The sequence below is a fragment of the Eulemur rufifrons genome, chromosome 17, assembly GCF_041146395.1.
Source record: "Eulemur rufifrons isolate Redbay chromosome 17, OSU_ERuf_1, whole genome shotgun sequence".
Lineage (NCBI taxonomy): Eukaryota > Metazoa > Chordata > Mammalia > Primates > Lemuridae > Eulemur > Eulemur rufifrons.
This window is the reverse complement of record NC_090999.1, coordinates 26431336-26446342: the sequence shown is the minus strand read 5'-3', so window position 1 is coordinate 26446342 and position 15007 is coordinate 26431336. Positions and strand designations below refer to the sequence as shown.

The 15007-nt window shown below is 36.0% G+C and overlaps 1 protein-coding gene across 1 annotated transcript in view; it reads left to right on the top strand.

Moving 5' to 3' along the window:
* Nucleotides 1–8302, top strand: part of C9 (complement C9) — a 47051-nt gene extending 38749 nt beyond the window's left edge. Inside the window, exons 10-11 of the mRNA XM_069492032.1 lie at nucleotides 4336–4564; nucleotides 8153–8302. Of these exons, the coding sequence (XP_069348133.1) occupies nucleotides 4336–4563 (228 nt within the window). The 3' untranslated portion in view covers nucleotide 4564; nucleotides 8153–8302. The remainder of the gene's footprint in view (nucleotides 1–4335; nucleotides 4565–8152) is intronic.
* The last annotated feature ends 6705 nt before the right edge of the window (nucleotides 8303–15007 follow it).

The window sequence follows — 15007 nt, the reverse complement described above, 5'->3', positions numbered from 1 at the left end:
GAGGCTCCTCTGAAACTGTTGCCATTGCATATCCTTCATCTTTATCTCTTTGAACACTGTTTGTACATTTCATCTGGATTGATTTCCTTCATGACCCTCTATTACAGTATCATAGATTATCTGGCCTTGACTTTCCTTTGAAGGGTAAAACAAGATGAATTTCTTTTTTAAAAAAAATCAAAATAGATCTACCCCATGCTTATGTTGTTTGTGCCAATGTGGCAATGTCGGTAAGACATTTCTTTCTTCCAAATAAATGTGACATACTTGAAATCTAAATCCCATATACTAATTCATAAAACACTACGTTGATGAATGGTTGGTTTGACTTCATGGTAGTTCTTGACATATTCTGAATATGAGCTTATTCTCACTTAAAAGTGTTGAAAATATCTTCTCCCACTTAAGGGCTTTCACCCTCTTAATTATGTTTTTGATACAGCTGTCATCTTTTATACTTTTTATTTTGAAATAATTTTAGACACAGTAAAATTGCACAAATAGTACAGACAGTAGTATTGCAAAAATAATACAGAGAATGTACCCTTCACCCAACAGCCCTTAATGTTAACAACTTACCTAACAATAATAAAATTATCAAAATCAGAAAATTCACATTGACTAATTAGCTAAACCATAGGTTTCATTTAAATTTCACAAATTTTTCTTAATTTCCTTTTTTATGTTCCACCATCCAATTCAGGGTCCCACATTGCATTCAGTAGTCATGTCTCCTCAGGCTCTCTAATCTGGGACAGTTCTTCAGGCTTTCCTTGTCTTTCATGACCTTGACACTTTTAGTGAGAACTGATTAGTTATTGGGTCATCTGTCTCTCAGTTTAGGTTTAGAATAGACTGAGGTTACACATTTTTTGGCAAGAATACCACAAAAGTAATGTCTTGTCCTTCTTCATGCATCATTTCATGGGTGATGATGTTGACAGTTTTTTATTTTGATGTAGTCATATATAGCTTTCTCTTCATTAAAGTTAGTGGTTTTTATGTCCTATTTAAAGTCTTTTCCTACTTCAAAGTCTTAAAGATACTCTCCTATATATTATCTTTCAAAAGCTTTATTGTTTTGCTTTTACATTTAGATCTACAATCAATTTTGTTGATTCTTTGTGGGTATGGTATAAGTTAAAAGGTCATTTTTTAAAAATCTCACCGTGAGTATCTCATTGTCCTAGAACATTTATCTACTGAAAAGACTAGCCTTTCCCTCAAGGTTTTGCAATACCACCCTCATCATAAATCAGGTTTCCACATGTGGATGGATCTAGTTTTAGATGCTTTACAGTTAATACCACACTGTCACAAGTACTATAACTTTATAAGTCTTGAGATGCAGGAAGCAATAGATTAAGGCCTCCCACCCTTAATCTTTTACAGAAGGTTTGGGCAATTTTTAGAATTTTGCATTTTCAAAAATTAGCTTGGCAATTTCAACAAAGAAAAATGATATTGAGATTTCTGTTGTGATTGCACTGAATCTATAACCCAAGTTGGTGAGAGCTGACATCTTAAAATGATGACTCGTTTAATCCATGAACATCAAATATCTCTCCATTCTAGAATTTCTTCTAATTCCTCCCCAACACTTAGTAGTGTTATTATTTTTATTTATTTGTTTGTTTAGCCCTTCTAGTTGGCTACATTGGCAATTTTCTGATTACTAATGGGCATCATTTTCAGGGATTTACTGGGCATTTGGAAAGAAAGAGCAGCTATGTTATCTGACAGCTAACATCATACTTAAGAGTGAAATATTAAACTTGTTCTAAGATTAGGAATAAACAAAAATATCTGCTCTCATCATTTCCACTTAACATTGTTCTTGAAGTGTTATCCAGTGCAATAAAGCAAGAAAAAAAGTGTAAGGAATTCACAAGGAAGAAGTAAAACTATCTTTCTGAATACAGCATGATTGTTTACTTCAACTCAAATATTGGTAGCCCCTATATCTATTTCTATTTTCTACTGCTCTCATTCATGTTGTCTTGTTTCCTTGTGTGCCTACGTATTTTTATTGTGGGCTAGATATTGTACTTAAAAATGTTTTAAGAGTAGTTTGATGCCTGAGATGGTTTTATTTTCCTCCAAAGAAAATATATATTACATATTTACATTTGGAAAGCTTCTAGGATCACTTCTAATGATCCAGGATTATTTTAATCTAAACTGGGCTTCAGTCTTTGCCAGGGATATCCTACTTCCAGTTCCCTCTTACTTCTAAGGTTGTAGTCCTTTGGTCCCAAATCAAAGCACAGCTTGTTTACCTTGTTCTACCTGAATTCCAATCTTTTCTCCCAGCCCAGTAAAGTGTTGCTCTACCTCCTAGCCTCTCAGCTGCCTCTTCCTGAGTTAGGAAATGTGTCAAATAAGCTGGTGGCCCTAAAATATTGGTTTCTAGATTTCTACCTCCTCACAGATTTTAGTCCAGTAATTCTTTATTATCTTATCAGTTCTCCAGGGCCTTCCAGCAGTTCTTTTAATTTGGGGTTTATTTTGTTCAACTTGTCTCATTGTCCTCAGAGAAACTTCCCTGATTCCATTGTAGCATCCATGTATCTTAATCTAGGAATTTGAGCGTACAAGATAAATTATTAAATAATTTACTTCATTTTCTTAAGTCCAATTAATTTTACTTTGAGATCCTGTCCCTCCATGCTGCTGGAAAATTCATCTCTCATTCATTTGTTGGATGGGGTTCAGGGAAGTCCTTCCCTGTTACCTAAATTAGTATAAGAATCCTGATACTTCTGTCCAGGAAATGGGGATATGATATGTAAGTTTTAGTTTATTGTGGTCACTTTGATAACCTCATTGTTCAGGCACCATGTTCACTCAAAGTCAAGTGGTTTCAAGCCCTTCATGCGAGACTTGTGCGTGGAAATCACTGACAAGCCTGGATCCCTGGTCTTTCATATGTAACTTCCTTGGGGCACTCCACAGATCTTGCTACCTCCCAAAATAGCTACTGAAGATCTAGCTATGGTTTCCTGCTATTTGAGGTATATAATTACTTCTATCCTCTTTCTAGAGGAATCTGCAGTCTTAGTGATATTCTTCCCCGACTCCTTCCCTCCACAAAAATTTCTCAATGAGTTCAGGCTTTTAGAGAAAAAAAAAGCCAAGAAAAAACTTGCCTTCAGGGGCATTCTGTACATGGCCTTGTGGACAAACCTCCCATTAAACAAGAGATTGCAAGGATCTGGCTACCTTCCGGAAGAGAGGGAGAGGGAAGAAGGCAGCAAAAATAATTCACAAAATAATATGTCAATAAATTATCTGGCCAAAAGTTTAAATCCCTCCATTTTTCATTTTCAAAGTATAGGTAAATACCTGTCTTTTGTAACACCCATCACAGTTTCCATTTTAAATAAATCTGTATGATTCCTTTGTTAATATCAATCAATATTATTTTATTAGTCATGACCTCCGTCATGTGGCCTCCCTGATAGCAGATAGCATGACTAGTTTTAATCAACAGAATAGTCTTTAAAGCCAACATCACATCTGGCAATACAAGCATTCCATAAGCTTTTGTTGAATTAATAAATCAACCAGAGTGGGTACAATGGCTCACACCTGTACTCCTAGCATTCTGGGAGGCCAAGAGGGGAGGATTATTTGAGCTCAGGAATTTGAGATCAGCCTGAGCAAGAGCAAGACCCCCATCTCTACTAAAAATAGAAAAATTAGCTGGGTTTCATGGCATGTGCCCATAGTCCCAGCTACTCAGGACACTAAGGGAAGAGGATGGCTTGATCCCAGGAGTTTGAGGTTACAGTGAGCTACAATGACACCACTGCACTCTATGTGACCAGGGCAAGAGAGTAAGTCTCTGTCTCAAATAAATTAACAAATAAATAATTGAGTAAAGAGTATTCAATAAGCTCCATCAGTAGAGAAAGATGCTTTGCTTTCTTGTTTTGCTAAAATTATTATTATTATTTATTTTAATTTTTTTTTTTTTTTGAGACAGAGTCTCGCTTTGTTGCTTGGGCTAGAGTGAGTGTTGTGGCATCAGCCTAGCTCACAGCAACTTCAAACTCCTGGTCTCAAGTGATCCTCCTGCCTCAGCCTCCCAAGTAGCTGGGACAACAGGTGCCAGCCACCACGCCTGGCTAATTTTTTGTTTCTATTTTTAGTTGACTGGCTAATTTTTTTTCTATTTTTAGTAGAGATGAAGTCTCGCTCTTGCTCAGGCTGGTGTTGAACTCCTGACCTCAAGCAATCCTCCCGCCTCAGCCTTCCAGAGTGCTAGGATTACAGGCGTGAGCCACCATGCCAGGCCTTTGCTAAAATTAAATGGTTTTTGCTTTTTTGCAGCTGTCTCCTATATATAATCTGGTTCCAGTGAAAATAAAAGATGCACACCTAAAGAAACAAAATTTGGAAAGAGCCATTGGAGATTATATCGATGAATTTAGCCCGAGAAAATGCCACCCATGCCAAAATGGAGGCACTGTGGTTCTGCTGGATGGACAATGTCTGTGTTCCTGCCCATTCACATTTGAGGGAATTGCCTGTGAAATCAGAAAACAAAAGCTTTCTTAAGGTAGGAACCATTTATTTAATGTTAAGGACAAAAATATGCACTTTGGGGTTACTTACTTTGAAAACTACCTTTTGAATTAATTTGTACTAAACTTCTAGATTATTCACATAAACAGAGGATGGAAATTGATTGAATAGTGAAAAGGGACAAATCAGCCTTTATGTGTCATTTTAACATCTTCTATATATTTAAATAGAACTATAAATAAATAATAAATTATAATTATTATATTACTTTTTGATTATAAAAATATTTATATAAAAAGTTTACAGAAATATAACATAGAGGTACTATCTAGAATGAACAAATGTTAAATACATAAATCTCATATATACTTTATATATGTTTATATTATATACTATAAATAGATGTATATGTTTGTATATATGTAGACATAGACATATCTACTCCAAAACCCATTTTTTTTTTTTTTTTTTTGAGACAGAGTCTCACTTTGTTGCCCGGGCTAGAGTGAGTCCCGTGGCGTCAGCCTAGCTCACAGCAACCTCAAACTCCTGGGCTCAAGCAATCCTCCTGCCTCAGCCTCCCTAGTAGCTGGGACTACAGGCATGCACCATCATGCCTAGCTAATTTTTTTCTATATATATTTTTAGCTGTCCATATAATTTCTTTCTATTTTTAGTAGAGACGGGATCTTGCTCTTGCTCAGGCTGGTCTCGAACTCCTGAGCTCAAGCAATCCACCCGCCTCGGCCTCCCAGAGTGCTAGGATTACAGGCGTGAGCCACCATACCTGGCCCCAAATCCATTTTTAAGAAAAACAATAATAGATCCGATAGAATATTTTGTACCACATCCCCTCTCCCCGAAAAAGCCTTGTTGCCATTCCTCTCATACTGAGCTATGACCACTTTCATTAAATTGCTGTATATCTTTCTAGTACATATTTTTGTATTTGTACTAAATATGTATGTACAAATAAAAAATTTTGATTTTCTTATAAATTTTAAAATTTATGTAAAGGGTATTTACTAAATTTTTATTTTGCATTTTTAACTTTTTAGTGTTGAAGAAAACTGAGATTCTGCCTTGTATTATAAATTTAATCAACTGGAATCACATTATTTTACTTTTTATAAGGCGAAATTACTTTAGCTGTATTTCTAATCCTAAAAGTATCTTCTTAGTCTTTCATTCTGCTGGATTTAATCAGAATCCTAATAGATAAGTGCGATCTTAGCCCAAGTGTTAATCATCACAAGATTAGCTAGTAAGATTACCTTTCTATGGTAATCATAGGTCACATTGTTTGATTGAATAAATATAGTTTCCTACAACAAAATTTCTAAAACAATTACATAGTTTCCTAAAACAAAAATATGCATCTTCAAGTTTGTCATTCAACCATACTTTCATCTCCCACAATAAAGTTTTTAATATTACAAGAATTATTTCATGCTTCATAGCAAATGCACTTAAAAACTCAATATGGTGACAAAATACATATTAGGATTCAATTTAAATTTTAGGCTAATTGATTTATAAATATATGCTAACTCTGTCTCTCATCTATCTACAGTGTCAATCTAGTGCTTTACATTTCAAAAAACATTTGTACTCTCCAAAAATCCACGCTATTTGGTACTTATGACTTCTATTTTCTACCTATTTCTCTCTTTGTGGAATATTCTCCTGCTTTCTCTGTGATTTCTTCAGTTCTATCTTCTAATGTTCCAATTCTTTTATTCAACTCTGTGTGGTCTATCCTTGCAGTCCCCAACCATGGCCCGTTAGGAACCGGGCCACACAGAGGAGGTGAGCAGTGGGCAAGCGAGCGAAGTTTCTGTATTTACAGCCGCTCCCCATCACTGGCATTACTGCCTGAGCTCCACCTCCTGTCAGATCAGTGGCAGCATTAGATTCTTACAGGAGTGAGAATCCTACTATAAACTGCATATGTGAAGGATTTAGGTAGCGCACTCCTTATGAGAATCTAATGCCTGATGATCTAAGGTGGAGCTGAGGCAATGATGCTAGCGCTGGGGAGCGGCTGCAAATACAGATTATCATTAGCAGAGAGGTTTGACTGCACAATAAATTTAATGTACTTGAATCATCCTGAAACCATCGCCAGCTTCCTGGTCTTGGAAGAACTGTCTTCCATGAAACTGTTCCCTGGTGCAAAAATAGTTGGGGACCACTGGTCTATCCTTTAACTGACCTATTGAGAAATTATTTTTCCAAAATTTCTATTTCGTTCTTTTTTAAGTCTGACTGTTCTTTTTCTTTGCTAGCCTACTGGATTATTTTCTTACTTTTATCTCTTTGAACATATTAACCATATTTGTAAGGAAGTCTCTTTCAGATTGCTTCAGTATATACAGTTTGTGCAGTGCAATTCTCTGCTAAGTCTAAGTCTACCAACTCTCATGGTATGTTTTTCTTTCTTCATTAGCTAGAGATTTTTTATTACGGGCTTAGTCTTTGGTGAGAATTACTTTCTATGAGAATCCTGTCTACCCTGGATAGTGAAGGTATTGCTAGGGTTAGTTTGTTTCTTGAGACATCCTACTGTTTCCATCAGTTTGTTTGTGGTTTTTTTTTTTTTTTTAATCTTCTTGCCATGACCAGTACACTTATTAGTTTTATATCAGTTTTTTTAATATAAATTTCTTGATTTTTTTGGGTTCCACATTGTGTATTTCATAAATAATGAAAATAAAATTCCCTCCCCAAATATATAACATTTTCCTAGGTCACTAGGTATCTTTTAGTTGACTTTTCACACCTGACCCAGGATGGTCCACCAATTCCTTACTGAGACATTAAACGATGCTGAAATCTTTGTTGCTGAATCTTTCCCTCAAAGTAGCTCTTCCAGGCATCCATATTTCTGTGGAATGTTCAGTTCCAGCTTCCCATTACACTGAGACCACCCCCATGACGAGACTGAAAACCCTAACACATCATCTTTCTTTTTCCATGCCATTTACTTAGCCTGGAATGCTTCCAACTTTCTCCTTCCTCGACTTACCCAACTTCTCTCTCCTTCATTTGCTTTCTGTGTTTCTAGTGCTTCTAGACCAATGGTTCTCAACCTGGCTAATCATTGGATTTACCTGGTTATCTTCTCTTTTTTTTGAAAAAAAAAAAGAAAGAAAAGAAAAAGATAAAAACAATGACAAAATAAAACAGATGTCCATTTCAAGCCAATTAAACTTCTATGGTAGATCCTGCCTAGGCATAGTTCATTTTTTTCATTTTCTGGTTATTCTAATCTACAGCCAGGGTTAAAAACCTCTATAGGTTACTCAAACCCAAGCCAATTAGCCTCTCTTTGATGAGAACTTTTCCAGTTTCTCCAGGACTCATTTCTCTGTCAACACTCCCTGAGCACTTCACTCTGTTTTTCCAGCCCTAATCACATAGACTCTCCCTACACAAGATGAATAGCCCCTCTAGTATGAAAAAGTGCCTTATATCTTAAACCTCATTCTATTACCAGCACCCACACAGTATGGTCCATCATGGTGCAATAGGATAAGGCGATGAATACATGGATGGGTAGATGGACCCAAAGTAAAGTCCCATTAATAATTAAAATTTGATGCTCTTTTGTTTTCTCTAGGATTGCCATCCCCCAACACCTACCAAAACAAACAAACAAACAAAAAATAGAGCTCTTGGCTTCCTTGAGCTTCTATGGAAGAAAAAAAACACCAGGTCCTTCCAATGTAAGATCCTGCTCCTGAAGACGGTCTTCTCTGCCAAGTAAAAAGCAACATACTTCATGAAAATCCTACCAACCTCTGAAGTTTCCTCGTATCTTAGGTCTACAATGCTTTTCTTTCTTCCTTAAAAATCTATACTGTTTCCATTTTTTATTCCCTAATGAGGAGTCAACGGTGAAATACGCTAGGACTGCTTTCTCCTACAGGCAATGCCAATCTCTTATTAATAAAACAAAATTAAATTGAAAACAGAATGTTGATTTAAAAGACTTTAAAGTAATTGCAAAACTACTTTGTATGATTAATATATTCTGCCAGTTCCAATACACGTCTGTACTGTGCAATGTGGCTCTTATTTACATAGTTGTGTTTTGTTTCGTTATTTGTTTATACATGCATACATTCATTCACAACTACTTACTGAGCACCTACCACATGCACAGCACTCTGCTTTTACTAGTCTTAGCTCTCCAATTTAACTCTACGTGTCCAAGAGAAAAAGTGTGTCATATTTGAAACCAAAACATTTTAGTTTACTTTAAAAAAATTGAACTCATGGAGATGGAGAGTAGAATGATGGTTACCAGAGTCTGAGAAGGATACAGAGGGAGGGGATAAAGAGGGGATGATTAATGGATACAAAAGTACATTTAGGTAGAAGGAATAAGATATAGTGTTCAGTAGCACAATAGTACAACTATGAACTATTAGTTTATATCATGTGAAATTGCCTCTCTTTGATTATATATTATCCAAAAAAAAAAAAAACCCAGAAATTTCATATGGTTCAACTTAAACCTAGACTTATGAGTTGTATAAGGTAAGGCTACCAACCTAAGAAGCTGATTAACATTAGCTGCACAATTTTATCCATTAGATGACATGGTACTTAGGACCTGAGACCTTTCGAATAGGTCTGAGAACAAGAAAGAAAAGAAAAGGGAAGGGAGGGGAGGAGAGGAGAGGAGAGAAGAGGGGAAGGGGAGGGAAGGGAGAGGTGGGAGGGGGAGGAGAGGGGAGGGGAGGGGAGGGGAGGGGAGGGAAGGGAAGGCAAGGAGAAAGAAAAGAAAGAAAGACAGACAGAAAGACAGAAAGAAAGAAAGAAAGAAAGAAAAGAGAGAGAAAGAAAAGAAAGATCCCAAAATATAAAAAGAAAAATGCAAAAACAAAATTAATTTTTAGTTAAACATCAACAATATATATCATGTCAACTTCATTAATTGTTATCGTTAATAGACATTTCACATATTTATAAATAAATTTTATTAGTTTTTCCTACTTGGCAGAAATTCTCAAAAATGCATATGATTACTGAGAGATAACAGTAAATAAATTACTTATAGGCAAATAATTTCAAAAGCAAAATTTTAAAAATAATTTTCAAGTTTTTTTTTTAACAGAAAAGGAAAAGGTTACTGAATATGGGATGCATTTTAGTATGTTTAGTATGATAGAGAAATGGTGCTTTAAAAATAAAAGTTTTCAGGACATTCGGGCTCTTAAATTTGTTCTTGGAGCTCAAGAGAAGTCCTGTCCCCTGTCTTCCAAACCATTGGGTGAATCAGAAAGAAGTAGGGTTTGTTAAATACATGTAAATGCTGAACTCTGCTTGAACAATCCACTATTGAGAGAGTTTTTAATGGAGAGCATCTGGCTCAAAGAAAGAGTTATTAGAATAACTCCTGAGAATTCCTTCCACCCTTAGGAATTACAAATGTCAAATAATAAAAGAGCTAAGCCTTGACCTGACCCCCTCACATTGTAATGATTTCTCAGAATGCTTTCCATGGTAATAAAGGGCTGTTACTCTCCAGGTCCACTGTTGATGGCAGGATCCTCCAACATCTTACCAAAGGTGGCATATCTGATAGAGCATTTCCAGCAGGGAGCACCGCTGAGACACCAGAAACTGCCCAACAGTAATCAGCACAGAGCAGAAAGTTTCAAGGCCTAAACTGAGGGAGAATCACTAGAAACTCGGAAAGATGAAGACTTCCAGGTTACTAGGCGGATCGCATGGCTCATCCTGGATTGTTGTTTGGAGACAGCAGATATAGTTTAGTCTGGGTAGATGGAGTGCATTATAACTGACCCCCACCCATGCTCTCTAAGAGGGCCACCACTAATGCAGAGAAAGGGACAGGTGGGGACAACGGTCTTCTGAAGTCCAGGCCATACATTCAAAGCATTACACTGAACCACTACCCAAAGGAGCCATTATCAACAGGACCTAGAGAAGCTGGATGGGTCTTCATGTTCACTAGGGCCTGATGGATAAAGGAAGCTTCAGTGCCTTGCTACATTTTTACCCGTCTCCCTTTTTATACTCAAAACTCAGGCTGCTTATTCATGCTACTCATCAGAATAGACATTCAACATATACCTGTCGACTAATATGTGTTCCAGGTGTGGGTCAGGATTCTTATCCCAGCTTTATACCACTGTCTCACCCCAAGGCCCTTTGACTGCATTGTGGGACGCAACAACAGTTAGTCTTCCAATAGTTATCCGAAAAACAACCCAAAATGGTGTACCAAAGACTAGGCTCAGTTAAGTTTGTTGTTTTTTTTTTAAAAAAAGGAATTATTTTCACACATGTAATTAATAGGACAAACACCTATTTATCTGTATCTCTCCTGGCCTGCACTTCCTGACCCTCCACCCCTACTTCATGCCCATTACCTACTACCATGCTAAGAGCAGTGAAATGACTCAAGAAAAGGGAATGGTGTGGCCACTTAGCAATGCATAAGTTACTAAACCATAAGCCCTAAAATATGCTTAGGGATATGTTGATTCATTGACATTATTCATATAAAATCTTGTACCTAATAGGAAATCAATAAATAATAATAGCTATTACTACTGTTGTTATGCAAGGCTATTAATCCTTCCAAATGTAACTCTTAACGTTTGTGACATTAGACAGCCAAGAAGATATTAATAGCAGGGTAGCTTAGTAGTCTTCTCTAAATAATTGATGGGATTAGTGAACAGTCTTAGTCTGTTCAAGCTTCTGTAACAATACACTAAACTGGGTGGTTAATAAACAGAAATTTATTTCTTACAGTTCTAGAGTCTGAGAAGTTCAAGATCAAGATGCCAGCAGATTCTATGTCTGGTGAGGGCTCACTTTTTCGTGCACTTTCTTGCTGCATCCTCACACAGTAGAAGGGGCAAATGAATTCCCTCAGGGCTCTTTTATAAGGACACTAATCCCATTAATAGAGATGAAGCCTCTCAAAGGGGCCTAATCACCATCCCAGGGCCCCACCTCTTGATACCATCACACTGGGGATTAGGTCTCAACACATGAATTTGGGAGGGGACACAAACATTTAGAAAATAGCAAAGAGTTATTTTTTTTTTTTTTTGTCTTTTTTTAAATTATCATTCCATTTTCCGGGAAATCCTGGCAAACAAAGAGTTATTTTTTTTCTGGCAAAATATACATAACATAAAATTTACCAATTTAACCATTTTAAGTATACATTTCTGTGGCATTAAATATATTCACATTGTTGTACAACCATCTCCAGGAATTTTTCATCATCCCAAACTGAAACTGCAGCTACTAAACATAACTCCCCAATCTCCACTCCACCAGGCCTGGTAACCACTATTCTACTTTATGTTTCTATGAATTTGACTATTTTAGGTACCTCATGTAAGTGGAATCATAGAACATTTGTCCTGTTGTACCCGACTTATTTAACTTAGCATAATGTCATCAAGTTTAATCTATGTTGTAGCATGTATCAGAATTTAATTATTTTTAAGGCAGGATAATATTCCATCATATATAAATACACCAACTTCTCCATCATCTTGAGTTCCCTGGCAGGAGACCCATCTCTGCCTCAACTCATGGGAAGGAAAGTGAGTGCCTGAAGGGAGAAATAGCTCTGAGGACAGCCAGAGACAAATCAGGGAGGTAGGATTTCCACCTTTGGCCAAGGAAACTCTGCTCTGTAACTCTCCCAAAGGAGATGCCAAATCAGCATGGCTGTTCAGAAGCACTATGCTGTAGGAGGTATATTTCACAAATCCCCTGGGCACAAACACCTAGGCAGCCTTTCTACACTGCTGGGATATCCTTTTTGGGACCTCCTACATTCAGGATAGGCAGAACTCTTATCTGTTGTTAGAGCCTAGGTGAACCTGGACTTACAGTGCCATCTAGTGCTGAAAAGAAGGCAATGGCATAGCAGGAAAAACAATTAAAAATTCAACTGGTAAATTATTAAAAAATCTCTAAGCAAACATATCTAATAAAAACCAAAACAATCTTGCTAGACTTGGGAAATTGGAGAAGAAAAACAAGTCCTTTTTAGATGCTAGTGTTGCAGCTAAAGAAATGATAAAGGGAATTCTTCGACCAGAAAGGAAAAAAACACTAACATACAAAAAGAAAACATTTGAAAGTATAAAACACACTGATAAAATTAAGTACAAACAAAACCCCAGAATACTCTAATACTGTCATTGTGGTGCTCAGTCCACTCATAACTCTAGTACAAAGCCTAAAAGGCAAATCTACAAAAGCAATAATAACTACCAAAACCCCTTAAGAGATAAGCAATATAAAAATATGTAAATTGAGATAACCATAAGTCAAAATGTGGAGGTGATGGAGTTAAAGCGTAGAGGCTTTTTTTTAGTTCTTTCTTTCTTTCTGCTTCCTTTCTTTCTTTCTACTTCTCTTTTGTGATGTAAAATAAGTTCTCCTCTCTTTAAAATAACTTTTTATATCTATAAGATGCTTTTTGTAAGCCTTTTGATAATCACAATGCAAAAACCTATAATAGATACACTAAAAATAAAAAGCAATCAATTAAAATGCACTACCAGAGAAAATTACTTAATCACAAAGGAAGACAGAGAAAAGAAAAAGAAAGAAAGACAGGAGTTATAAAACAACCAGAAAACAAGTAACAAAATGGCAGTAGTAAGTCCTTACTTATCAATTATCACACCAGATGCAAATTGACTCAATTATCCAATTAAAAGTGGCTGAATGGATAAGAAACAAGACCCAACTACATACTCTCTACAAGAATCCTATCCCTATATAAAGACTACATAGAGGCTGAAAGTGAAGGAATAGAAAAAATATTCCATGTTAGTAGAAACCAGAAAAAGAGGAGTAGCTATATTTATACCAGATAAAATAGACTATAAATCAAAGACTGTAAAAAGAGATAAAGAAGGCCACTATATAATAATAAAATGATCGATTAAGCAAGAGGATATAACAGTTATAAATATCTATGCATGCAACACCAGAGCATCCAATTATATAAAGCAAACATTAATAGATCTAAAGGGAGAGGTAGATTGCAATACAAAACCGTAGGGGACTTCAAAACCCCACTCTTAGTAATAGATCAACCAGATAGAAAATCAACAAAGAAACATCAGAGTTAAAATATACACCTGACCAAATAGGCCAAACTGACATTTACAAAATGTTTCACCCAACTGCTACAGAGTACACATTCTTTTTATCAGCATATGGAACATTCTCCAAAATTGACCATATTTTAGGCTACAAAACAAATCTCAATGATCATTTCAATAGATGCTGAAAAAACATTTGATAACACTCAACGTTGCTTTAGGATACAAATCCTCAACACACGGGGTAAAGGAAACATACCTCAAAATAATAAAGGACATATATGACAAACCCACAGCTAACACCATACTGAACAGGTAAAAATTGAAAGCCTTTTCTCTAAGATCTGGCACAATACCAGGATGCCCACTTTTACCACTTTTATTCAACATAATACTGAAAGTCCTAGCTAGAGCAATTACACAAGAAAAAGAAATAAAGGGTAACCAAACTGGGAAGGAAGAAGTCAAATGAATCTTGTACCCAGATGATGTGATCTTATATTTAGAAAACCTAAAAGACTCCATGAAGAAAACTGTTAGAACTGACAAACACATTCAGTAAAGTTGCAAGATACAAAATCAACATACAAAATCAGTAACATTTACATATGCCAACAGCAAACAATCTGACAAAGAAATCAAGAAAGCAATCCCACTTACAATAGCTGCAAAGATCAATATAACCAAAGATGTGAAAGATATATAGAAGGAAAACTATACAACACTAATGAAAGAAATTGAAGAGGATGCCAAAAAATGGAAAGATAATTCATGCTCATGGATTGGAATTAATATTGTTAAGATGACAATACTACCCAAAGCAATTTACAGGTTCAATGTAATCCCTATCAAAATACTAATGGCATTCTTCACAGAAGTAAACAAAACAATCCTAAAGTTTGTATGGAACCACAAATGACCCCAAATAGTCAAAGTGATTCTGAGCAAATAGAATAAAGCTGGAGGTATCACCCTACCTGACTTCAGACTGTACTATAAAACTACAGTAAACAAATCAGCATGGTACAGGCATAAAAATGGACACATAGACAAACGGAACAGAGTAGAGCACCCAGATATAAATCCCACATTTACAGCCAACTCATTTTTGACACAGGGACTAAGCACATAATGATGGGGAAAGGACAGTCTCTTTAATAAATAGTCCTGGTTAAACTAGATAACAATATGCAGAACAATAAAACTAGACCCCTATCTCTCCATATACAAAAGTCAAATCAAGACAGATTAAACATTTAAATTGAAGACTTGAATCTACAAAACTACTAGAATAAAATGGGAAAATACTCCAGGACAAAAGTTTTTTGTGTAAAACAACACAAGCACAGGCA